Source organism: Lithobates pipiens, unplaced genomic scaffold (genome assembly GCF_037356315.1).
Source record: "Lithobates pipiens isolate NorthernLeopardFrog02 unplaced genomic scaffold, aLitPip1_a1.2 Scaffold_22, whole genome shotgun sequence".
In the NCBI taxonomy this organism is placed as follows: Eukaryota; Metazoa; Chordata; class Amphibia; order Anura; family Ranidae; genus Lithobates; species Lithobates pipiens.
The window spans coordinates 339705332-339732599 of NW_027507784.1; the positions used below are offsets into that span (position 1 = coordinate 339705332).

At 43.9% G+C, this 27268-nt stretch overlaps 1 protein-coding gene across 1 annotated transcript in view; it reads right to left on the minus strand.

Moving 5' to 3' along the window:
* LOC143925088 (contactin-associated protein-like 5) overlaps positions 1-27268 on the minus strand; it is a 613155-nt gene that overhangs the window by 299140 nt on the left and 286747 nt on the right. Inside the window, exon 6 of the mRNA XM_077449678.1 lies at positions 16721-16905. Coding sequence (XP_077305804.1) covers positions 16721-16905 — 185 coding nt within the window. The remainder of the gene's footprint in view (positions 1-16720; positions 16906-27268) is intronic.

Sequence of the window (27268 nt, forward strand, 5' to 3'; positions counted from 1 at the left end):
TTTATTTTTGCTTTGGATACAGCTGTCAGTTTTTATTGCTGTCTGTGCCCTCTCTCTATTTGTCCTGTTTACCATTATCATTGAAAGTAGAAGGAAATCCCACATTTTTGGTTGTCCCCAGAAAAGTAATAGAGGGGACATCCTCCAATGGGAACACTAGTACTGGTGACCTGGGGGAACCCCAAGGAATTCCCTTTAATTTGCAGGGATTTCCTCTCACTTCCTGTTTGGCTATGGGACAGGAAGTGACGGGAAATCTCTGCAATGGGACACAGATGGTAAAAAAAAAAAAAAAAATCTGATGGGGGTTATAAATCTTCTTTACTCTATCCAAAATGAAAAAAAATAAAAAAATAATTGTGTCTATTGTTCTAATTTAATGTTTTTTTGTTAAAAAAAAAAAAAAACAGTTTCATTGGGGATGATAGCATCTTCAAACCTATCAGTCCCGAGGGGGTCTAATCCTCTATCTGTGCCATTTATAAACTGCCTGTGGATGGCATGTGCTTAAAAGGGAGATCCGCAGTCTCAACCTTCAACTCTTCCTTTAAAACTTATATTAGCAAATTTTGCTTACTATACGAATATCCTAAAATTATTACTTTTTTTTTTTTTATATATATTTTTCTATTTAAAGTTCTCCTTCAGTACTTAAACTTGCAATATATGTACCCTCATACCACAACCATTTTCTGCTTTCTATAATAGCTTGAACAACAAAAAAAAAAAATATTATTTTTATGCTGCAGAAATACGCAAAGGTCACTGGCAATTCAAGATAAAACTTAGCGATTTTATGCCTTTTATGGCGCTTGTAAAAAGTCAAAAGCGCAAACACAATCTGGAGAGTGTGTGGCTATGTTATTAATTTAATGCACTATAAAGTTTCAAACATCTTTTGTTCTTTATTGCACAGTGACGTGTGAAAAAGCCGGTTGGTATTACAGACTATCGCTATCTCTCCGCCATATGTTAGACAAATTTACACGGTGAGAACAAGCAAGTTTTTTTTTTTTTTGGTGCTAAAAAAGGTGAGAAAACATTTTGACAAATGCTGCTTAGAAGGAAAAAAAAAAAATCCTCCTTAATTTTTTTTTTTTTTGTAGTCGGATTAGTCCTGTTCTAAAAGTAATTAGCAGGTAATATATCTCCGCCGAATTCCCAAACGTTCTAATTTGTTGGGCCGCAATAAATATGCTATTGTCAAAGCCAATCCATATAATTGTATTTCCAAAACAGCCAAAATGACTAATTAAGCTCAAATTGGAGTTCAGTGTTTGCAGCACAATTTCACTGTTGCACAATAATTCTAATTGCCTAATAAATAGCAATAATGCCAGTTATTTCCCTTTCAGTTTTATCGACCATCAAAACGCCCCCGAGATATAATTTAACTGCAGCCATAATCTTTTTCGGTGGGCTTTGCTATGGCGCGCAATTTAATTAGAAATTTATTGCTATAAACAAAATATTAATGATGCCGGCTGCATTACAAATCCGCTTACCAATATTATCTAGAGTGTAAAAATTATACTGAGAAACGTGTATGGGTCTTAGTTAATTTCCATAGCGAAGACATAAAATGCATTAAAAATTAAATCCGACCATTGATTTTGATCTCTCTACGGTTTTTTTCTTTTTTTCTTTATGGTGCAAGTTTAAATTTCTGGAGCAAAAACTTTTGAAAAGGAGAGAAAGCCAGCGTGGTGAAGAACAATCTGCTTTCGGCCTTATGTATCTACATGGTTTGGACCAAGATCCAGAGTTCCTTTTTAGATCCACATTTGATATTTCTTTCCACCGTGTTCTATGTCTTGGGTCTGGTTATTTCAACTGAATTCATTTGTAAGAACCAGTTGCAGCAGTGTAGGTTTATTGTGTAGTGTCCTGGGTTGACCTGATGAACTGGTGGTCCCTGATAGGGATGAGCTGGGTGTTCGAGTCGAACGCATGTTCCATTTGAACATCGGCTGTTCGCCCGTTCGGCAAAACCAGAACTTTATGGGCTGTTCGCGCATTCGAGTGGTGCTCACGGCCCATAATGGACTGCGGCATCACAGTGTATTGCTGGCTGATGATTAGCCAAGCATGCACTATGACCTGCATGCTTGGCCAATCACAGCGCCATCAGTGAAGAGAGCCATAATTGCCTGTGGCCAATTATGGCTCAGGGGTTTAGTACACGCCCCACATTATATAAGGCCGCCTGTGCGGCGGCCTTGCATAGTGTGTTGCGGCTCATAGAGACAGATAGACGCAGAGACAGTGTCTTCATTTCCTTTGAACCTATTGCAATTACAGTCGGTGTATTGTGCCCCGTGCACAGTGTACACCTGATGCTACCCCAGTTGCTGGTGTTGTTCTGGTCCTCTACCACAGGCAGCTGCAGTAATTACAGTCGGTATATTGTGCCACCTGCACAGTGTACACCTCAAGCTACCCCAATTGCTTGTGTTGTTCTGGTCCTATACCACAGGCAGCTGTATTAGTTACAGTCAGTGTATTGTGCCACCTGCACAGTGTACACCTGAAGCTACCCCAATTGCTCGTGTTTTTCAGATCCTATACCACAGGCAGGCAGCTGCAGTAATTACAGTTGGTGTATTGTGTCATCTGCACAGTGTGCACCTAAAGCTACCTCAATTGCTGGTGTTCTGCTGATCCTATACCGCAGGCAGCTGCAGTAATTACAGTCGGTGTACCGTGTCATCTGCTCAGTGTGACCTAAAGCTACCCCAATTGCTGGTGCTCTCATCTCCCTGCAGGCCATTAGTATGTCTGGAAGGCCAACAAGGAGAGGCAGACAGTCATGTGCCAATAAAAGAGGGCAAGCAGGCTCTGTGTCTCGAGGCAACAGTGCTGGTCGTGGACGCGGTGCATCGTCATCAGCACGTGGCCATGGGACACACTTGTCCTTATTTTCGGCAGCTGGACGTGTTGAGCCGCAACATGCCAAAGACTTGGTAGAGTGGATGATCAAGCCCTCCTCATCCTCCTCATCCTCTCTCACCCAGGCTCAGAGTACTGGCAAAGCAGCTGCCAACACGGCCTCTTCCCTCATCTCAATGGCATCAGTCACTCCTTCCCTAGACCCACCATGTCCTCCTGAGGAGTCCCCCGTACTGTTTGAGCACAGTGTTGGGTACATGCTCCATGAGGATGCCCAGCATTTTGAAGGCTCTGATGATGATACCCAGTTAGAGGAAGGCAGTAGCATGACCCCAGAGAGAGGGGATGCCCAAGAAGGACAGCCATCTGGCAGTCATGTTCCACCAGCTGCAGCATACTGCCAGGTTTGCTCCAGTGAAGAGGAGGGAGGAGATGATGAGGTCACTGACTCCACGTGGGTGCCCTATAGGAGAGAGGAGGAGAAGGGGGCACATCTCCAATGAGGCAGGATGCCCTCCAGGGGCCAGTTTAAGGGCAGCACACGGACTGAATCACGCTGCAGAGCTCCGTCTGTGCAGGGCGCTGGTGTTCTTTAGTGTGGGCCTTTTTTGAGACCAGTGCATCAGATCACACCTCTACTATTTGCAACATATGTCTCAAGTGTATCTCGCGTGACCAAAACATCAGCCGCTTGGGCACCACATACTTGACCAGACATATATTGACCTGCCATGCAGCTTGTTGGCAAGCGTACTTTGAAGACCCACACCAAAGAACAAAGCAGACCTCTCCTTGCTCCTCATCAGCTGGGATCTCCAACCCCACTAGACCTTCGGTCCTCTCTGAAACCTGCACTGAGAGGAATGAAGGTGTAGAATTTGGTGTGTCACAGCCAAGTACTTGCGGGCAATCTGCTAGCGGTACACCGATGTCTGATTGTAGCAGGCAAATTTCCCTGCCCCAGCTGCTGGACCATCGAAAGAAGTTCACTCCCAGCCATCCACATGCCCAGTGGTTAAATGCTAGCTTGGCTAAATTGATAGTACTTCAACTGCTGCCTTTTCAGTTGGTAGACTCAGCCCCCTTCTGTGAGTTTGTGTAATGTGCCGTTCCTCAGTGGCAGGTTCCCAAATGGCACTTTTTCTCACAGAAGGCGATTCCGGCTCTCTACCGGAATGTCCATGCCTCGCTGGACAGGGCGGCCTGTGGTATGGTGCATATTACCACTGACTCATGGTCCAGGAGGCATGGACAGGGACATTATCTATATTTCACGGCACATTGGGTGACTCTTCTGGCAGCTGGGAAGGATGCAGGACAAGGTGCAGTAGTGTTGGAGGTTGTTCCGCCATCACGCCTCCAAAATGCTACTACTGGTTGTGACACACCTCTCTCCTCCACCCCCTCCTCTTCTTCTTCCTCCATGGCCTCTTCCTGTGCTTTGTCCTCGGAACCAGCGGTGCTCCGTAGGCATTCAAGGGGCTACGCATGAGCGCAGGCAAAAAGATGCCATGCCGTGCTTGCGCTGGTTGGGGGACAGGAGCCACACTGGGGCAGATATTCTGTCAGCTCTGCAGGGGCAGGCTGAGAGGTGGTTGACGCCATGCCAGCTTAAGCCAGGAATGGTGGTTTGTGACAATGGCACCAACCTCCTCTCCGCCCTCCAACAGGGACAACTGACCCATGTGCCCTGTGTGGCTCACGTCCTTGGTGGTTTAGCGGTTCTTGGGCAGGTACCCGGGCTTACAGGATGTCCTGAGGCAGGCCAGGAAAGTCTGTGTGCATTTCTGCCGGTCATATAATGCCAGTGCTCGGCTGGCTGAGCTCCAAAAGGAAATTAACCTGCCCAAGAACCACCTTATCTGTGACATGCCCACCAGGTGGAAGTCAATATTGGCCATGCATGCAGAGGGCCATCAATGAGTACCTGTGCGACTATGGCACCAGGACAGGGTCAGAGGAGCTTGTTTTTTTTTTTCCCCACGCCAGTGGGCCATGATCAGGGATGCATACACTGTCCTTTCACCATTTGGGGAGGCCACGAGGATGGTGAGCAGTGACAGTGCATGCATCAATGACACTGTACCTCTTACCCACCTGTTGGAGCACACACTGTGTGTAATAATGGACAGGGCACTTGAGGCAGAACAGAGGCAGGAAGAGGAGGACTTCCTTGCCTCTCAAGGTCCCCTTTATCCAGACAGTGTTCCTGCTGTCCTGCTGATCACACAGGAAGAGGACGAGGAGGAGGAGGAGGATTGTGTCAGCATGGAGGTGGAGCCTGGCACTCGGAATCAGCAGCAGTCTTTTAGGGATGATTTACAGTGCAAAGAAACCTGTGGACTTGTACGTGGCTGGGAGGAGGTGGCTGCGGATCATGTTGTCCTTAGTGACCAAGAGGACTCCGGACCGAATATCCTCAACTAACCTACGCTGCATGGCCTCCCTGATTCTGCAAAGCCTGCAGAAGGATCCTCGTATTCAGAGCGGATCAAGGAGAGGGATCATTACTGGCTGGCAACTCTCCTTGATCCACGGTACAAGGGTAAGGTTGAGGACCGTATCTTACCGTCGCAGAGAGAGCAGAGGATGAGACATCCCCGGGAGGCCTTGCAGAAAGGTCTGTGCAACGCGTTCCCAGAGACTGGGAGGTTACAAATTCCTGGTCCGTGTTGCTGAGGTTTCGGTCAATTACAGAAGGAGCGGTGGAGAAGGTGGCCGTCCAATGTGTTCAGACAATTTTTTAGTCCACAGCCCCAAGGTATGATCTGTTCCAGTAACCATCGCCAGAGTCTGATTTACATGGTGCAGGAATACCTAGGGGCAAGATCAGTCTTGGACACCTTTCCCACCGAAAAGCCTCTGGGTTACTGGGTCTTGAGGATGGATCACTGGCCAGAGCTTGCACAGTATGCAATTGAGCTACTTTCAGAACGCACATTCAGTGTTGCTGGAGGCTTCGTAACCGATCACAGGATCACACCTGTCCACCGACTCGGTTGATCGACTGACCTTCATAAAGATGAATCAGTCTTGGATCACCACCAGCTTATTTGAGAATAAGGGAAAGGAGGAAGGGAGACTGGTACAAGCTCCGTGTTACCGGTTCAAAAATGCTGCACACCTGAGGAGAGGTGCTCTCTAACCAATGTTCTGTCCGTAGTACAGTAGTGTCAACACTGTAAGAAGTATGGCCATGGATTGCAGGGTGTTAACTGTGCAAGTTGTCCGGCTCACTTCTGGAAAGCCGCCTCAATGCTGAATTTCATATGATTGTGGTTTTGCAGTGTCCACACCGAGAGCGTTAAGCTTCACCTACAGCCTGCATATAGAAATAAAGACAGTTTGGCGAAGAACATTCTGCTTGGGCCTTATGGTTTGTACCAAGAAACAGAGTTTATTTTCGGCCAAGGATTAGCATTATACCTGTCCTTATAGAAAGAAAACCAGTTTGGTGAAGAACAACCTGCTTAGGGCCTTATGTATCTACATGGTTTGTATTAAAAACTGGAGTCCCTTTTTAGCCAACAATCCACATTAGATATTTCCTTCCTCTGTTCCATGTCTTGGGTCTGGTTATTTCAACTGAATTCATTTGTAAGAACCAGTTGCAGCAGTGTAAGTTTATTGTGTTGTGTCCTGGGTTGACCTGTTAAACTGGTGGTCCCTGAGTAGGAAGGGTTAATACTGCTGGTCACGTTTTTCCACTCTTTTCAGGATAGGGGCTTATTTGGGAATAAGGGAAAGGAGGATGGGAGACTGGTACAAGCTCCGTGTTCCCGGCTCAGAAATGCTGCACACCTGAGTTGAGATGCCCTCTAACCAATGTTTTGTCCGTGTTACAGTAGAGTCAACACTGTAATAAGTATGGCCATGGATTGCAAGGTGTTAACTGTGCAAGTTGTCTGGCTGGCTTCTAAGTTTGGAAAGCATCCCCTATGCTGAATTCAGATGATCGGGAGCATTAAGCCCCATCTACAGCCTGCTTATAGCATAAAGAAAGCCAGTGTGGTGAAGAACATTCTGCTTGGGCCCTTATATAAACATGGTTTGTACCAAGAAACAGAGTTTATTTTCAGTCAACAATCAGCATTGGACCTGTTCTTATAGAAAGAAAACCAGTTTGGTGAAGAACAATCTGTTTTGACCTGATGTAGCTACATGGTTTGTACCAAGAGCTAGGGTTCCTTTTCAGCCGACGATCATAATTAGACCTTGTAAGCAGGTGCTTCCAGAATGTTTTGTGTGATAAAAGTTTCCATCCATTGTGTTCTACGTCTTGGGTCTGGTTATTTCAACCAAATTAATTTGTAAGAACCAGTTGCTACAGCGTAGTTTTATCATGTTGTGTTGACCTGTTAAACCGGTGGCCCCTGAGCAGGAAGGGTTAATGCTACTGGTCAGTTTCCCCCACTCTTTTCAGGAAGGCTACTGCCCCCTTCAAGTCACACCATATAAAAAGTGGTTTATTTGTACCCCAAGAGAAAGGAGGATGGGAGATAGTTCCAAATATAGTCTATCCTTTGTCACTCTGCGCCCCCCCTTTGGGAGCCCAGTTGGGGTTCCGAGGCATATGATCTTACGTGGCCTTGTGCTACCAAATGCTGGACCATTTATGGATTATTGCTACCTCATGAGGATTTACTGCCAATCATAGATTCTTGCCTTATTCAGGACTTTAATGGACTATACCACCTAAACTCAGGAATGACTACCTCATGGGGCACTTCAGTATGGGCACATAGTGACCTTTGTTAGGCATGAGTGTTGGATGGGTCTTGGAAAACTGCTTTTATACTACTTTCCATTACTTCAGGAGAACAGCAATCAGTCCTGGAGTAAGCCCCAGGCTGTGTCCCCGGAAGGCCAAGTACATGACAGACTGGGCTCATAGAAAATGACTGTAGTTCTGCACAATGAGGACATGAGGAGGAAGCTGGGTACAGTGTTGGAGTGTAGAGAGGGTATGTAAATGCTGGGCATTTTTTTAACACAGGATTGGCAGCACCGAAATTGAATATAAATTTGAACTTGGGGTGACACTTAAAAGCTTAAAATCTAAAGCTGGCATAGTTGGTCTGCAGCCTGCATGAAAAAATCCCCCATCCACGACGGGCGAATCTCCCACTGCGACTATTATATTCTGACAGCCAGCAACAGTGACTACACTGGGAGTAGCCAAAATGGTGTCATTTTTTTACAATTAAACATCAAACAGTATCACACTATGTGCGGATAATTTGTTTTTCATGCACACCATTTGATGTGATTCATTGTATGTTTTGGAGTCCATCGTGGATACCTGACAGTCTGTCAGAAACCATTAAATCAGGCCGAGACAGAAGTACAGTTAAATTACACTTGTTTAATGATAAAAGTAAAAAGAACAAACATAGACAAAAAATAGCCAATGTTCAGTAACCGGAACGGATAGTCAGACAAGCCAGAAGTCAGGGATCAATGTAGTGGAACAGCAAGCAGGATCTGGAGCCAGAAGGGATGTCAGCAAAGCAAGTCTTGAACAAGATTGCAGGAGATAGTTTCTGTGATGTGACCAAGGTGAAGGCAGAGATCCACTGGACTGGGCGGCTTAAGTAGGCAGGACTGACAAGCAGGATATCATCAACAGCTGAGTAACTGTGGAGAGATAGGAGCTGGCAATTAGCCGACAGCTGAGCGGCCAGCTCAGAGAAGGAAGGGCTGAGTCCAACCCTGACACAGTCCTCATTCAATATTGAGTGGAACCTTTTTTTCCAGTGGTGGGCGCTCCCGTTTCAGGTCATTCCCTCAAGAGTTATTGCTTGACCCACGTGCTTTATGGCACGTGTGTCTATCGAATTTGGTAAGTGTGAACACTTTACCATTTTGACTGTAATTTCATCCCGGATTATCCAAGAAAGACCGTTTCACTTTATTCTGAACTCTAATGGACCTTCCATAGATGTTTATTATTCACTTTGGTCTTTTATGTTTTGGTTTTGTTCACATTCAATTTTCCATTGCCTATTTTACCTTTTCAGGTTCGCAGGCTATTTACTTGCTCACTTAGCGCCCCAATTTTGTTTTTTTATTTCCATTTTTCACTGTATGTCTAGTGACGTGTTGGCTGCTCTGTGCAAATTTTTTTCTTTCTTTCTTTTTTATAAAAGCAAGCAAAGGCCCGCCGCATCTGGCCTCCCCTGGGCCCCAGTTTGAAACAACTGCTCTAAAGGGACAAATGCGACCAATGCAGTTCCACGGCCATAAGGTTTTGTTCTCTTTAAATTCAGGTCAAACTCATATTCAACCCGAATTCAACGTTAATCAGCATGCACCATTTTTGTTTTTCTTATCTGCAAGACTAAGTAATGTCTTGCCATATAGGTCTTGTCCTCGTGCGCAATGAGAAGTGGGAACGCCTGAGGCTCCCGGGAACGCTAATGGAAATAGTTGTAATAGTAGTTACTGTGTATCTGATAAAGTATATAAACAGAACGAGATTTCATTGAAATAGTCATTCATTTTCCTGTTTACTCATGAAATGACCCCGCATATGGCACTTAAGGTGGAAAAAAAAACATAATCAGTTTGGATTCCTGCCTTCTGAGACTTGGGTTCTCCACTTTTCACAAAGGTTTCTATTACTTTCTAGATGCAGAGTATACCGGAGCTGTAATGTCCCAATTTGATGAGGAAAATGTTGTACAACAATTTTCTGTTAACTAATTTTAGGCTACCAGCAGCATATTCTGTAAGACATATCCAAGAGGAGCCAGAACTTCAAAACTTTAAGGTTCAATAAAACAGAGAAAACAAGCTCACTGGCTCTGGTAAGGAATTTCATGTGAAGCATGGCTTCCCTTCGACGGGCAACCGGAATGTGACTCAAGGTGTGAACATATGGTCTGGTGCCCCTGTTGTGTTTTCACGCTTTGCGCATTTGTTCAAGACAAGGTTTCATAAGACAAGCTTGACCTGGTTGAAGTTGGAAAGTGGTTTGAAACTTTTCCTTTCCAAATAATGCTGTGCGGATTGAAAGGAAAAGAAAAAAGTTGGCCACTAAATATTATAGATAGACCAAAATATGGAAATAGGGAAGTCCGGTAGGCAGGGGCAGTTAGCTAGTCTGCCACTAGGTGGCTCTGTTCCAGTATAGCGCCTGGATACAGAAAGCAGTGTCATCAGCTGCTGGGCCCCTTTTAGTTAGAGCCCGCCTGTAGTGATGCAATGGGTGAGTCGGCGCACACATATAAGCCAGCTTAGAAGGAGCTCTACTGCAGTTGGTGCATGAGAGCCAACCCCCCCCCCCCCCCCCCCACACACACACACACACCAGTACAGATGTAACCAGCATGCGGAGGCCCTGGACAGGGCTGGAGGCCAGGGAGAAGAGACATGCACCCAGTAGAGACTGGCTGTAAACTTTCTGACCCTTATGGTGGTGGGTGCTAGGGCAGGTTTAAAAAGGCCTTTTAGACCAGGCCAAGAGTCGCCTGAGCGACTGTTGAGGGAAGATGACTGACTTAAAGTGCTGCATGATGCTTTCACGTGACTACTGTGGACCGTCTACTAAATGTGATTATGTACTGTCTTATGATCCTGGATAGTATGCCGATGTGATGTTGCTGTTTATGCCATTGTAATGGAAATTTGTAAGTTCTGTAAATAATTGGACTCTATTTTGTATGTATTGCACACTGCCCTCACGACACCAATAATGTTTTCAGTGCATGTTTTGCATTCTTTCGAGTCCTGATTAAAATTAGCCTGCCTATGCTACGCCCCTTGTTATCATAAACGTACAATTGTAATATTAATGTGATGCCTATGTAATCATGTGTATAAATCATTCAATTGCATCATAATAAAGCAGAACAGTTATTTGGAAAGATGCTGAGCGTATCTTTTGTGTCTGTTCCCTACTGCAGTAGTTATTATTAATTTGGAACCACTAATCAATATGAGGATGGTAGTAGCTAAAAAATGTCCGGGTCACCATTTTCCAAGGACTACCAGTAAAGTGTAGCAACTCTGTTTATGAATGGATATTCCTTCCTTTGGGGATATAAAGATCAATGGCCAGGAATGTCGGGAGAAGGGCTCTGGCCGTGGAGAGGGCACAAGATGGCGAAGGGTACAGCCTCAGTAGGAGAGTCAATGTTCTAACAAGGAGAGGAGCGAGGCAGAGACTTATGCTCTTGGCGCCAACACCTAGCCAATTGTAAGCCCCCACTTATAGTTCTTTTCAGAGAAAAGCACACACATACATCAGCTTGCCAAAAAGCCAATCAGTTTCCTGTCTGTTGACACACATCTAAAAATGTCCAATAATTTCAATAACTTTACCCATCATATAGTCCTATATTAAAACGTAAGTACAGCCAAATCTTCTGGGTAGAAAGGGAAAGGAGTAGAACCCCTGCTACGGTTATCTTGGTCCCGTTATAATGATTGTCTCTCAAATACTATTGACTGCCTCAATGACAATGGTTTCACCAAACAGAAAGAGAGAGGAAATAAGGCCATAATAAAAAGCTGATAGGAGTTCTAGGCTTCCATTACTATACATATATTGTTGGAATTAGCTCAAATATAGTGCTTAAAGTGGTTGTAAACACTTACAGACCACTTTAACCTACAGGTAAGCCTCGATTAAGGCTTACCTGTAGGTCCAGGAAATATCTCTTAAACCTACACAGTACTGCATACTAGCTCATTATGCCTTTGCCTTGCAGGGTCTATTTTTTTTATTTTTTTTAAAGTTAGGCTTCACTTCCTCTTTAAAGGATGTAGTTCTTGCCAAACCCTTCTTATTAAAGGAAAATTCAAGGTGTGGATATTTTTTTACATTGTTACATTGTAGATGGGTCTGGCTTGGACCAATGTAACTATGTATACACCATACCTGTAGACAGGGCAGGACTTAGGGTGGTGGGGGCCCCTGGGCTTGAGTCACTTTCGGGCCCTACCATCTATACATTACCGTATTTATCAACGTATAACACGCGCCGGCGGGAATTTTAAGGAAAAAACTTTTAGGAGGGAAGTTTAAGGGAAAAAAACTTACATTTAAATGCCCATCAATGCAGCCTTATCAGTGTACATCTGCAGCCTTGGCCATCCATCTGCAGCCTTGTCCAGTGTCATTGCAGCCTTGTCAGTGTAGCCTTGTTATTTGCAGCCTTGCCCCAGGGTCATTTGCAGCCTTGTCTTTGCAGTCTTGAAGTTTAGAAATGGTGTCGCCGAGAGTCCTGTGTATCTTGGCGGCCCTCTGGTCCTCTTGGCGGCTCTTGGGTCCTCTCAACGGCTCTCGGGTCCTCTCCGCGGCTCTCGGGTCCTCTCGTAGTCCCGAGCGGAGCCGAGAGTAGCCGAGAGTACTCGGCTCGGTTCCACTCACAGTCTCGCCTTATGATGGACATAACACAGGGACTGGGCGTGACTGTGAGCAGAGCGGAGCCGAGTACACTTGGCTATGTGGGGCCCATGGGCTTGAGCCCAGTCAAGCCAAATGGTAAGTCCTGCCCTGCCTGTAGGATCCCTCTAGACCAGGAATCTCCAAACTACAACACTACGACAAACTACGGAACTACACGTCCCGTGAGGCATTGTAAAACTGTGACATTCAAATACATGGCTAAGCATGATGGGTTGTAGTTCCTGAACAACTGGAGGGCCATTGTTTGTAGACCCCTGCTCTAGGCCAGTGGTTCTTCATCTTTTTTGAGTCATGGACCCCTTTAAGAATCTAATGAAAGCTATAGACCTCCATGATGATACAAATTTAAATTGTTAAACATGGGCCAACAGCGAGTCAAGAGATGCTTAGTGGTGGCAGGATGCGTTTTCCTTCATTTCCTTCAATGGCAAACCATTTATTGGGGCAAGGGGAGGGCTATATAGTGAATGTAAATGTTAATTTTTATCTGACCTTCAAAGACCCCCTAAAATCCATCCATGGGCCACTTAGGGGGTACATGGACCCCAGGTTAAGAACCCCTGATCTACAAGCTGGAAATCACTGAGGTATACACTGTCAGGGCCGGTACAAGGGGTGGGCGCCCTGAGCGCAATGGTTTACTGTAGGGATGGGGGTGCCTTCTTTGATGACCTTGTCTAGCTAGCTTGCAGGTCTTGTGCTGAGTGGCTACCTTTCTGCTTTCTGAACACAGGAGGCCGGCTGCTTGGCACAGGTGCCATTCAGATTTCTCTCTGTATTTTCTCAATGAATACAAATTTATCTCTGATTGGACGAGTTGGAGAGGTTGGGTCGTGACACCACACTCTCCACCTTGTTCAATCATAGAATGTAAAAAGAAATGTAAAGCATTCTTTAAATGGCACCCATGCCCAGCAGCTGACCGCTTGTATTCACAATGCAGCATGGCCGCCGCTCGGCATGGAACGCAAAAGATAATGGAGATCACTGTAATGTTCCTGTAGTAGCCATGTCTACTACAGTGATTTACAGCTTCTATAAGGATCCCACAGATATGGCACATGCATACATGCATTGGTCCAAGCTAGACCAATGTAACTATATAAATGTTCCGACGGCTCCCGAAGAGCGCGTGCTATGCGTTTTTCAAAGTTAAAGTTATGCCTGAACTGCAGTTTGGTTTGGGTACAATTGTCTAAATTTAGACTTCAGCATCAGTCTGACTGGACTGTGAGATGTTCAGCCTGGCCACAGGGGGCACTGTCTCTTCTGGCAGGTATGGAACTATGGTCTGGTTGGGTGATTAAGTTACTCTCTCTCGGAGCCCGCCCAGTGGGAGTGTGCTTTCTGGGAGAGGGTATTTAAGATGCGGATGTCACGTGGTTTGGGGTTCCAGTCCAGAATGATGTACTGACTTCATGATCCTGGTCCTCCTGACCAGCTCCCAGGAAGGCTATGGCCTGGGGTGTGGATCCACCCGATATTGGTGTCTCGGGGGGCTGGCTAGCCCGAGGCAAGGAAACTAAAGTGTGGTTGGGGCCGTCTCCGGTTTGGGAGAGACCCAGTGACTTCAAGCATTCCAGGGTAGGACTCTTCAGAAGAAGACCACGTACGGGTTGGTTTCTTAGTAAGAGCCTGGAAGGGCTGAAGTACCCAAGAGAATCCGATCTCGTGGATATCGCAAAGCTGGCTGATAGATCCAGGTATCCTACAAGTGTTCTTCAAGTTTAGTTTCTCTACGTGTTCTACAACAACGTCTGTGGCAGAGACATTATCTTGTATGTTCTACAACAACGTCTGTGGCAGAGACATTATCTTGTATGTTCTACAACAACGTCTGTGGCAGAGACTTGTTCCTGAGTAAGCACCTTGTTGGCTGCTAGGCCTTGTGAGAGAGGGACTGTCCAACCTGAGTGATCATCCAGTTGTGAATGGCTATTCTCTGGAAGCAGTCAAAGTAAGCAAGTTCTTCAACATTTTGACTTTGACACTAAGGCCGCGTACACACGGGCGGATTGTCTGCCCAACTTAGTCCGCTCAACCGTGTTCCAGTGGACAATCCACTCGTGTGTGGGCTTCAGCTGACTTTTTCAGCGGACAGTCTGACGGACTTAGTCTTTCGGAATTTCCGTAATTTTGTCCGTCCAAACTTGGTTTTGTCCGTCCAAACTTGGTTTCAGCGGACAGTCCGCTCGTGTGTAGGCAAGTTGGACAGACTAAGTATGGCGCATGCTCAGAAAGGATTTACACGGCCAAAGGTTGCATTGCAGTGTATTGGACGTCGTTTTTCTAGTCCCGTCGTACGTGCTGTACACGTCATCGCGCAAGTTTTCAGCGGCCTGCTTGTCATCGTGTGTGGTCAAGTCCGTTCATTCAAAAGTTGAACGGACTGTCTGTCGGATTGTCTGACGAACTTAGTTGGACAGACAATCCGCCCGTGTGTACGCGGCCTAAGAGTGCCTGAATTTCCTTTCCAACCCTCTGATCCCAATTTAAGAGACTGTTCATTGTCTACGTTTTGCAAATAAAATCCATTCAAGTGGATCTGTTGTCAGTCTCTCAAGTTACTGGGCCATTTACCACGGGACACTCCTAGACGTGAAGCGAGGAGAACAGAAGGTAACGGTAAGCCCAAATCTAATCAGCAGCTTCTTGGGGGGTAGTGCTACATAGTTTCATAGTTAGTTAGGTTGAATAAAGACACCAGTCCATCCAGTTCAACCTGAGTGAGTGTCTACAATTGTCCCTATCCCTGTACATTGCACACTCACATCAGTCCCTACCCTCAAGGAGCCCACAATCCAAGGTCCCTGTTCATATACTAAGGCCAATTTTGGACAGAAGCCAATTAACCTACCTGCATGTCTTTGGAGTGTGGGAGGAAACCGGAGTACCCGGAGGAAACCCACGCAGGCACAGGGAGAACATGCAAACTCCAGGCAGGTAGTGTCGTGGTTGGGATTTGAACCAGCGACCCTTCTTACTGCTAGGTGAGAGTGCTAACCACTACACCACTGTGCTGCCCTACGTAAAGATATCCATACCTGGAATTCTTCTTTAAGGATTCCTTGCCCGCCATTTATTCATACAACACACAGGGTTACCCACACAGCGGTTGTTCAGTACCTCTAAGCCAAAACAATTTCTGCATTCAGTCTCCTGGCTTCCTCTTGCAGCACCGCTGTCCTGGCCTTAGGCTTTGGCCCTTGTCTGTATCCTCATGGCAGTTCTCAAAGTCAAACTCTTGTGGAAACATGCCCCTCTCAGCTAAACTTGCTCCCACTCTAACTTCGGGGTAGAACCCTTCTCACAGGTGGACCCCTAAACTGTTGTCAGCACCCATACTAAAGGTGTTGTTCACACTTGTATAGTCAAAATGCTGATTATCAGAAAAGTTTCTGTGCCCAGGATTGGAGGCTTCATCTCACTCAAGACTCCACAACGTCTCCAGGCTCCAGGACCCTGACCAGGACTTACTAATCCCAGACAGTGATGAGTTTAAAGTTTGGACCAAACATACGGTTGGACCAAACTTTGGTTGTTCAGGTTTTCTTCCAAATGGCAGATTCTTTTACTTGTTTGACAAAAGGCGAACACCATTCATTCACTGGCCGAGAATCCCCCCGCCATGTAAACAAAGAAGCTGAGTTAGCGTGATATTACTGACCAAATGTGGCCACATGGCACTATTTTGGCAATAAAATGAAATGCAAGGCCACTTTTCTTCCTATGAGACATCCAACCAAAAGCCCTTCACCTTGTATGGGTGAGATCTCTAAGTGACACTGAGGCAGCATTCAGTTTCACCTACGATGCATGCACCACCTGAGTATTTACATTGCTTCAAGGTGCTATCATGCCACAATATATAATTGTTTTCTTCCTATGATGTCTCATAGGAAGAAAACTGGCCTTGCATTTAATTTTATTGCCAAAATAGGGCCATGTGGCCACATTTGGTCGATGATATCACACTAACTCTGACTCTTTGTTTACATGGCAGGGGATTCTCGGCCAGTGAATGAATGGCGTTCGAATTTTGATCGAACAAGTAAAAGAATCTGGCATTTGGAAGAACATCTGAACAGCCAAAGTTTGGTCAAAACTTTAAACTCATCACTGTCTAGGATCAGTAAGTCCTGGTCAGGGCCTGGAGACATTGGTTGAATTGCCTTCGGATATTTTCCCTCACTCCCTTCCTGATAAAACTGTTGCCACTGAGATAATAAATTAGGGCAAATCTCTCTAATGGAGTGCCGGATGGCACTAAAAACCTCATAGGGGGTAACAATCTTTCCGTACTTTATAAAAACGAAAACTTACGCTTTTTACATTTATTTTTTCACATTTCTGAAAATTTGACATTTTTGGCAGAAGGTTGACAAATCTGAAACGATGCATCAAAACAAAACGCACCTCGTAATCGATGTCCAGGTCATCGGACTCGCCCTTGGTACGGAAATGTTGGGTGTATTTGTCCACTGTGAAGTTGACTTGTTTGTTAAACCGATCTATCAGAACTGAATGCCAGTGCTGGTCATCCAACAGGCTTCCCAACGTCACCACGGTGTGAGTGTTACCGAATCGTAGCTTGGCATCACCTGAAGGGGAAAAATGGGAATAGATTATAATCTATTTTAATATCAGGAGTGCAACAAATGGCACTAGTCTATAGGTGACTAGATCATTTATACAGTCAATATAGGACAATATTTAACCCTTATCTTATCGTTCGCTCCCCCAGCAGCTGGCGCTCGCGTCTTCCCTCCAATGCTCCGGGCTGCTGAAGTCATCCAGTACCAGGGCCGTCTTTAAGGCAGGGCAAAAAAGGGGCAGCTGCCCTGGGCCCTGTCATTGTTGTGGGGCCCAAAGCAGCTGCCTCTTACTTGCCAACTATCCCAGTTTAAATTCCCTTGTCCTTTGAACTTTTAGCCCTGTGCTGTGTCCCTATATCTCAGTGTGATGGTACTAATGATGCCCAGCTCTGCCCTATTGTTGTGTACAGATGACTCACCTGCAGACCCTGTGTTTACATGTAAATAACCTGCATTCATATGTAAATAGTGGCGACATTCATAAGTAAATAGCTGTGGGTGGCGACATTGATATGTAAATAAAGGCAGCATTCATATGTATATCATGATAACACTTGCAGTGAGGAGATGATGTGGAGTGAGGAGATGACGTGCAGTGAGGAGATGATGTGCTATATGCTCTAGCAACCAATTGGTGAGCAGTATTCCTGTACAGTAATCTCTAGCAACCAATTAACAAGTAGAAATCATTTGCTGTAACCTCTAGCAACTAATCAGTGAGCCGTAATGTGTGCTGTAACCTCTAGCAACCAGCCAGTAAGCAGTAATTATACGCTGTAACTTCTGGCAACCAATTGAATTTTTTTTGCCCAGGGTCCAATCAATATTAAAGATGGCCCTGTCCAGAACATCCCCACATCAAATTCAACCAACTGGATGTCTCCAGCTGGCATTGTGCACTTTCTGGGCATCCCATGCATCCCTGTGTCTTTAAGGGGGGATGGGCTCCTTCCAGGAAAACCTGCCTTTAATCTATCCACTGCTATATGTGCTCCAACTTGGAACCGCAGTACACAGAGGTGCCTTGACGTAGGCACTGTGATTTAACCATATATTTGCAAATGCGCGCAAACAAAACCCTCTGTTTTTATTGCGGGTTTTTAGACCGGGTCAATTTGGGTTTTCTTGCAGGCCAGCTTGAAAGTGTTATTGAAAAGAAAAACTGGGAACCTGATAAATATTAAATAAATTAGGGTACCACCATGAATAGTGGCATGGTGTGTATATTGGATATACTTCCACAGAAAAGAATACAAGAAAAAATAATATGCATACCCAAGTGTTATCTCCTCAAAGCTAGTTTATTGAGATATAGAAAGAAATCACATTATATAGCTCTCCAGAAATATCCCCCCCCCCCCATTGCCCATGTATCTCTCAATGACCAGTGGCTTTCCTCCCCCCAGCCCTGTGGTGGGTATCCCACACCTATCCCTCTCTCCTTCCTATGTATAATGATGGGGCTGTGGGAGACCTCCCCCTCAGAGCTGAAATCAGGAGACAGTGTAAGCAGGGCCGTCTTTAAGGCAGGGCAAAAGGGGCAGCTGCCCTGGGCCCTGTCATTGTTGTGGGGCCCAAAGCAGCTGCCTCATACTTGCCAACTATCCCAGTTTAAATTCCCTCGTCCCTTGAAGTTTTAGTCCTGTGCTGTGTCCCAAAATCTGAGTGTGAAGTGCTGCTACTAATACTGGCCAGCTCTGCCTTATTGTTGTGTAGGGATGACTCACCTGCAGACCCTGTGTTTACATGTAAATAACAGACATTCATATGTAAATAGTGGCGGCATTCATAATTAAATAGATGCGGCCGTCAGCATTGATATGTAAATAAAGGCGGCATTCATATGAATATCATGCCCCCCTGCAGTGAGCAGATGATGTGCTGTAACCTCTAGCAATCAGTGAGCAGTATTACTGTACAGTAATCTCTAGCAACCAATTAACAAGCAGAAATAATTTGCTGTAACCTTTAGCAACTAATCAGTGAGCCAAACTGTGTGATGTAACCTCTAGCAACCAGTCAGTAAGCAGTAATGATATGCTGCAACCGCTGGCAACCAATCGCAATTGCTGCCTGATCTGATATAGTAAACTGATTTTGAGTCTAGCTGCTATTTATTGTATGTCTCAGAGCAGGTGGAAAGATGGCCTTGAGTGTAAGCTACCCCCCAAGATGATACCCCTGATGAGTGCACCTGCAGAAGTGGCCACTGTATTAGCCCTGTATTGTGGTTAAGGTGTAGAGCTCTCCATTTAGGTTTCTGGGAGGACAACCCACTTGTATCCTCTTTTGCAGTGGTTCTTTGGCTGCAGGTGCATTCACCAGGGGTACCATCTTGGTGGGTAGCTTACACAGTCGCCTGGTTTCAGCTCTGGGGGGGGGGAGGTCTCCCACAGCCCCATCATTATACATAGGAACGAGGGATAGGTGTGGGATATCCACCACAGGGCTGGAGGGAGGGAGGGCACTGATCACCGGGGGAGGGAAGTCAAAAGGCCCATACACACAATCTGACTTTTTGACAACGAACATGCAAATTAGCTGTTTTAAGGCAACATCCGACCGTGTGTACGCTCCATCAGACAAAATTTTTCGGTTTTCATTGGACTTTTGTTGGCTGTACGAACGGACAAACTTTCCAGCAGCAAAAGTCTAATGGAGCAAGGTCCGATTTTGTATACAGAAAACCACAGAACTTTTGTACAAAGTACAAACAGAGCTCAGAACCAATGCAAAAGATCAGACAACAATACAGAAGTTGACCAAAGGTGGCGGTAAAGAGCAGAAAAACCACGTGATTTGGTGAAAGTTGGCTGAAAAAGTCCTGCTGTGTGTATGCAATACAAGTTCACTGGCGACGCCCTTTGCACAAAAATCCAAGGGAAAGTTTGTACAAAGTCTGATCGTGTGTATGAGGCTTCAGAAATGTTTTTCTCTGCCTACTACAAGGTTATAATGTTGCAATCTGATCACCAGGGGAGGAAGTCTAAGCCCTTGTACACACAGTCGGAGATTCCGACAACCAAATCCGTCGGATTTTGTCCGTCGGATTTTGTCCGAAACTGTTGTATACACACGGTCGGACAAAGTTGTCAGAAAAATCCGACGTGATGACGTTATTTCATTACGATGGGACTACGTTCAGGCTAGTAGCCAATAGCTTTGATGTAGGAATTTGATCTGAGCATGTGTGGCACTTTGTCCGATCGGAATTCTCTACACATGATCGGAGTATGTCCGATCGGAGCAATTTGGAAAATTTGGTCCGACGGATATTCCCGACGGAAACAGTCCGATGCATACCACACACACAGTCTGAATATCCGACAAAACGCTCCAATCGGGCACATTCCGACGGAATCTCCGACCGTGTGTACAAGGGCTTAGAAAATGTTTCTTCCTGCCTTCTACAAGGTTACAATGTTGTAGTCTGAACACCGGGGGAGGGAAGTCTTAAGCCCCATACACACAATCAGATTTTCTGCTGATTTTTGTCTTCAGATTTACCAAAACCATGTAGTAGAAGGGCCTGCCTGATTGCATACAATTTGAAACTCCTAAGGTTTGACCTCATATTGTATGGTTTTGGTAAATCTGAAGGAAAAAAATCTGCAGAAAATCTGATAGTGTGTATGGGGCTTTAGGAAATGTTTTTTCTTGCACACTACAAGGTTATAATTTTGCAATCTGATCACCGGGGGAGGAAGCCTAATGCTAGGTCCGGCAGTCTTCCCGACGGACTTTCGGCGGAGTTCCGACGGACTTTCCGAATGAACGGACTTGGACACACACAATCACACCAAAGTCCGACGGATTTGAACGTGATGACGTACGACCGGACTAGAATAAGGAAGTTCATAGCCAGTAGCCAATAGCTGCCCTAGCGTCGATCTTTGTCCATTGGACTAGCACACACACGGACGGATTTCTCGTTAGGAACTGGGTCCGGCGGAGTTCCAGACAAAAAAAATTGGAAACAAGTTCTATTTCTAAAGTCCGTCAGATTTTTGGACAGCAAAGGCCCGATGGAGCCCCACACACGATCTAACTGTCCGACAGATTCGTTCTGTCTGACTTTAGCTGTCCGGTCGTGTGTACGCGGCATAAGGAAATGCTTCTTCCTGCCTTCTACAAGGTTACAATGTTGCAGTCTGATCACTAGACATGTGCGATTAGTTTTGTACGAATCTCAAATTCATACGAATTTCCCTAAATTCGTACGTTCGGGAGGATCCGAAATTACGAATTGCCATGCGTCCGAATTTTGTACGAAATACGAACTTTGATTTACGAATCCCCTAGAGCAATGATGGTGAACCTTGGCACCCCAGATGTTTTGAAACTACATTTCCCATGATGCTCAACTTCACTGCGGAGTGCATGAGCATCATGGGAAATGTAGTTCCAAAACATCTGGGGTGCCAAGGTTCACCACCACTGCCCTAGAGGAAGTCAGCACAGCACAGGGATGGTGGGAGCCCCCCATCTAACAAAAAATTGTGTTTGATAGGAAATCCTTCAACGAAATTTTGTATTTCGGATAAAAACCAAACTTCCATCAGCATCGACTGTCATATTGAGGTATAGATTTTTGGCCTTTAAATTCATCGTAAAGAGCGTTCGTACAAGTTAACGAACCTAACGACAATTTGTATTTCGTACGAATTGAAATTGAATTTCGGACAAGAAATACGAAGTACGAATTCATTTTAATACGAACCGTAACGGAACAGAACGAAACGAATTTATTGACGGCGCCCATGTCTACTGATCACCGGGGGGGGGAGAGGAGACGGAGGAAATGCTTCCTCCTGCCTGCAGCAGACTGATGACATCATCTCAGCCTAGGCAAGATAGCCTGACGGGAAATGCAAGGATAGCTTGTTAATGATAAAAATGATAAAAAAAATTGAAAATTGATGCTGATGATGCCAGAAATGTATTAAAGCGGAGGTCCACCCTAAAGTGGACCTTCCGCTCATCGGAACCCTCCCCCCCTCAGGCGCCACAATTGGCACCTTTCAGGGGGGAGGGGGGTGCAGGTACCTGTACAGTACAGGTATCTGCACCCACTTCCGGGATAGCTCTCTGCGGAAAGGGGCGTAGATTACTCCCCTTTCCGCAAGTGCCCGCCCCTTTCCGCAAGTGCCCCGCTGCCTGCTGGGAAACACACGGATCCCAGAGGCAGCGGGGACCGTCCTTATTGCGCAGCGCGACTCGCGCATGCGCAGTAGGGAACCGGGAAATGAAGCCGAAAGGCTCCATTTCCTGATTCCCATACCCAAGATGGCGGCGGCAGCACCCGAGAGACGATCGAGAGATCGGCTTCGGATGCCGACATCGCGGGCGCGCTGGGCGGGTAAGTGTCCTTATTTTAAAAGTCAGCAGCTGCAGTATTTGTAGCTGCTGGCTTATATTAAAAAAAAAAAAAACGCAGAATCCCGGCGGACTCCCGCTTTAATGAAGACTTGTAACATTAACTAAAGATCTTCCCGGGCTCCCTACTTACATCACTTTAATACTTTAATATATCTAATGCTTATTATGGTAAATGATGTGATTTATATGTCAGTATAAAAGTAAATGCACCAAATATTTAAATAGAAACTTTTACATTCCTATTTTGGAATATTATTAATAGTCAATTTACATAAAGGCAACTTTAATGACATAAAAATCGGTTTTCTGGATTTACATTCCGTATACCCACATGACCTACTTTAGTATAATAATTTTTTCTTTTTTTTCATTTGTTTTACCCTGCAGTTTTTTTTTTTCTGCACGTAACCCCGTTATGTGAGATTACAAGTCGCACTCATTTACAGTGTAAAGAGGCCAGCTGTCGTCGCGCCCTAACTATCGGTTACGGTGACATTATAAGCAAAAAGATAAAAATAAAAAATTTGTTGAAATTCGCAGCTCGCAATATATCATCGCCATGGATACAGACGTTCAACTTTTTTTATGTGTTGACATGTGTAGGGAAATAAAATATATAAAATAACAAGTCTAAAAATGAAGATTAAAAAAAGTCTTTGAGACTTTTCTTCCTTCTGATGTTTAATAACTGCGTTTCACCGACTGATATATATATATATATATATATACACAGCGCCTTGAAAAAGTATTCACACCCCTTGAAATTTTCCACATTTTGTCAGGTTACAACCAAAAACATAAATGTATTTTATTTGGATTTTATGTGATGGACCAACACAAAGTGACACATAATTGTGAAGTGGAAGGAAAAAAATGATAAATTGTTTTCCAAATATTCAAATATATCTGTGAAAAGTGTGGGGGGGGGGGGTACATTTGTATTCAGCCCCCTTTACTCTGATACCCCCAACTAAAATCTAATGGAACCAATTGCCTTCAGAAGTCACCTAATTAGCAAATAGAATCCATGTGTGTGTGATTTAATCTCAGTATAAATACAGCTGTTCTGTGAAGCCCTCATAGGTTAGTTAGATAATCTTAGCGAACAAACAACATCATGAAGGCCAAGGAACACACCAGACAGGTCAGGGATAAAGTTGTGGAGAAGTATAAAGCAGGGTTTGGTTATAAATAAATCTCCCAAGCTTTGGACATCTCACGGAGCTCTGTTCAATCCATCATCGGAAAATGGAAAGAGTATGGCTCAATTGCAAACCTACCAAGACATGGTCGGCCACCTAAACTGACCGGGCCGGGCAAGGAGAGCATTCATCAGAGAAGAGCCAAGAGGTCCCATGGTAACTCTGGAGGAGCTGCAGAGATCCACAGCTCAGGGGGGAGAATCTGTCCACAGGACAACTATTAGTCGTCTCTCCACAAATCTGCCCTTTATGGAAGAGTGACAAGAAGAAAGTCATTGGGGAAAGAAAGTCATAAGAAGTCCTGTTTGTAGTTTGTGAGAAGCCATGTGGGGGAGGGGGCAGCAAACATGGGGAAGAAGGTGATCTGGTCAGATGAGACCAAAATGGATCTGTTTGTCCTAAAAGCAAAACGCTATGTGTGGGGAAACTAACACCCCCCATCACCCTGAACACACCATCCCCACCGTGAAACATGGTGGTGGCAGCATCATGGGGTGGGGATGCTTTTCTTCAGCAGGGACAGGGAAGCTGGTCAGAGTTGATGGGAAGATGGATGGAGACAAATACAGGACAATCTTAGAAGAAAACCTGTTAGAGTAAAGGAGGCCTGGGACCTTGCTACACCTGTTGGAGTCTGCAAATGACTTGAGACCGGGGGTGGAGGTTCACCTTCCAGCAGGACAACAACCCGAAACATCCAGCCAGAGCTACAATGGAATGGTTTACATCAAAGCATATTCATGTGTTAGAATGGCCCAGTCACAGTCCAGACCTAAATCCCATTGAGAATCTGTGGCAAGATTTGAAAATTGCTGATCACAGACGCTCTCCATCCAATCTGACAGAGCTTGAGATATTTTACAAAGAAGAAGAATGGGCAGAAATGTCCTCTCTAGATGTGCAAAGCTGGTAGAGACACCCCCAAAAAGACTTTCAGCTGTAATTGCAGAGAAAGGGGGTTCTACAAAGTATTGACTCCGGGGGGCGCCATACAAATGCCCCCCCCACACTTTTCACATATTTATTGGTAAAAGATGATGAAAAACATTTATTATGTTCCTTCCACTTCACAATTATGTGCCACTTTGTGTTGGTCTATCACATAAAATCTCAATAAAATATTTACATTTTTGGTTGAAAGATGACAAAATGGGGAAAATTTCAAGGGGTACGAATACTTTTTCAAGGCACTGTATATAACTATACAGTGCAAAGTAAATACATTTTAGTAGGGAAGGTGGCAATAATGTTTTGTTCTGTGGGCATTCAGAAGTAGGTATGGCAAAAATTACTTTTAATGATGCTATAGTTGGTAATACTTATATATTTATAACAGAAAAAAAGGTAATAATAATAATAATAACTTTTAAGCATTCTCACAACAGTTATAAAATAAACTAGAGTGCTGAGATAATAATAATAGTTATATCATTATTTAAATAACTATACAGTAAAAATGAAATACAATTATTAAGGGGGGCGACAATAATGTTCTGTTCTGTAGATATTAAGATTCAGGTGTGGCAAAAATTACTTTTAATGACCCTACAGTTTTTACCATTATATATTTATAACTGAAAAAATATAATAATAATTGTAATAATAATAATAACTTTTTATTTAAACACTTTCACAACTGTTTGAGAATAAAATAGTGTGGTGGGATAATAAATATAGTTATATCATTTTTAAAATTGTTATTTAAATAACTATACAGTATAAATTAAGCACATTTATTAAGGGAGGAGGCAATAATGTTTTGCTGTGTGGGCATTCAGAATTCAGTATGACAAAAATGGTATTTATTGATCATACATTTTTTATCACTGTATAATTAAAACTGGAAAATGTAAATAATAATACTTAATAATAATATTATTATTATTATAATGCACGATTTATATAGCGCCAACAGTTTAAATAATATTATGTATTATTGTTATTATTTTTTTTATTTTTTTATTTCAGCACTTTGACAATCTTTAAAGTAGAATGAGGTTGTGTGTGGAGATAATAAATATAGTTATATCATTTTTTAAATCATTATTTAAATAACTATACAGTATAAATTAAGTACCTTTATTAAGGGGGTTGGCAATAATGTTTTGCTGTGTGGGCATTCAGAATTCAGTATGACAAAAATTGCATTTATTGATCCTACAGTTTTTATCACTGTATAATTAAAACTGCAAATTTTAAATAATAATTAAAATAGTATTATTATTATTATTATTATTATTTTTATTTCATCACTTTGACAATCTTTAAATTAGAATGTGGTTGTGTGGGGAGATAATAAATATAGTTATATAATTTTTTAAATTGTTATTTAAATAACTATACAGTATAAATTAAGTAAATTTATTAAGGGAGGTGGCAATAATTTTTTGCTGTGTGGACATTCAGAATTCAGTATGACAAAAATGGCATTTATTGATCCTACATTTTTTTATCACTGTATAATTAAAACTGTAAAATTTAAATAATAATACTTATTATTATTATTATTATTATTATTATTATAATAATACATGATTTATGTAGCGCCAACAGTTTAAATAGTATTATTTATTATTATTTATTTATTTATTTATTTTCATTTCAGGACTTTGACAATCTTTATAGTAGAATGAGGTTGTGTGGGGAGATAATATATATACAGTGGTGTGAAAAAGTGTTTGCCCCCTTCCTCATTTCCTGTTCCTTTGCATGTTTGTCACACTTAAGTGTTTCGGAACATCAAACCAATTTAAACAATAGTCAAGGACAACACAAGTAAACACAAAATGCAATTTGTAAATGAAGGTGTTTATTATTAAAGGTGAAAAAAAATCCAAACCATCATGGCCCTGTGTGAAAAAGTGATTGCCCCCCTTGTTAAAACATACTATAACTGTGCTTGTCCACACCTGAGTTCAATTTCTCTAGCCACACCCAGGCCTGATTATTGCCACACCTGTTCACAATCAAGGCATCACTTAAATAGGAGCTGCTTGACACAGTAAGGTCCACCAGAAGATCCTTAAAAGCTACACATCATGCCGAGACCCAAAGAAATTCAGGAACAATTGAGAAAGAAAGTAATTGAGATCTATCAGTCTGGAAAGGGTTATAAAGCCATTTCCAAAGCTTTGGGAATCCAGCGAACCACAGTGAGAGCCATTATCCACAAATGGCGAAGACATGGAACAGTGGTGAACCTTCCCAGGAGTGGCCGGCCGCCCAAAATTACCCCAAGAGCGCAGCGACGACTCATCCAAGAGGTCACAAAAGACCCCACAACAACGTCCAAGGAACTGCAGGCCTCACTTGCCTCAGTTAAGGTCAGCGTTCATGCCTCCACCATCAGGAAAAGACTGGGCAAAAATGGCCTGCATGGCAGAGTTCCAAGGAGAAAACCACTGCTGAGCAAAAAGAACATCAAAGCTCGTCTCAATTTCTCCACAACACATCTTGATGATCCCCAAGACTTTTGGGACAACATTCTGTGGAGCGATGAGACAAAAGTGGAACTCTTTGGAAGGTGTGTGTCCAAGTATATCTGGCGTAGAAGGAACACTGCATTTCATAAAAAGAACATTATACCAACAGTAAAATATGGTGGTGGTAGTGTGATGGTCTGGGGCTGTTTTGCTGCTTCAGGACCTGGAAGACTTGCCGTGATAAAAGGAACTATGAATTCTGCTGTCTACCAAGAGATCCTGAAGGAGAATGTCCGACCATCTGTTCGTGTACTCAAGCTGAAACCAACTTGGGTTCTGCAGCAGGACAATGATCCTAAACACACC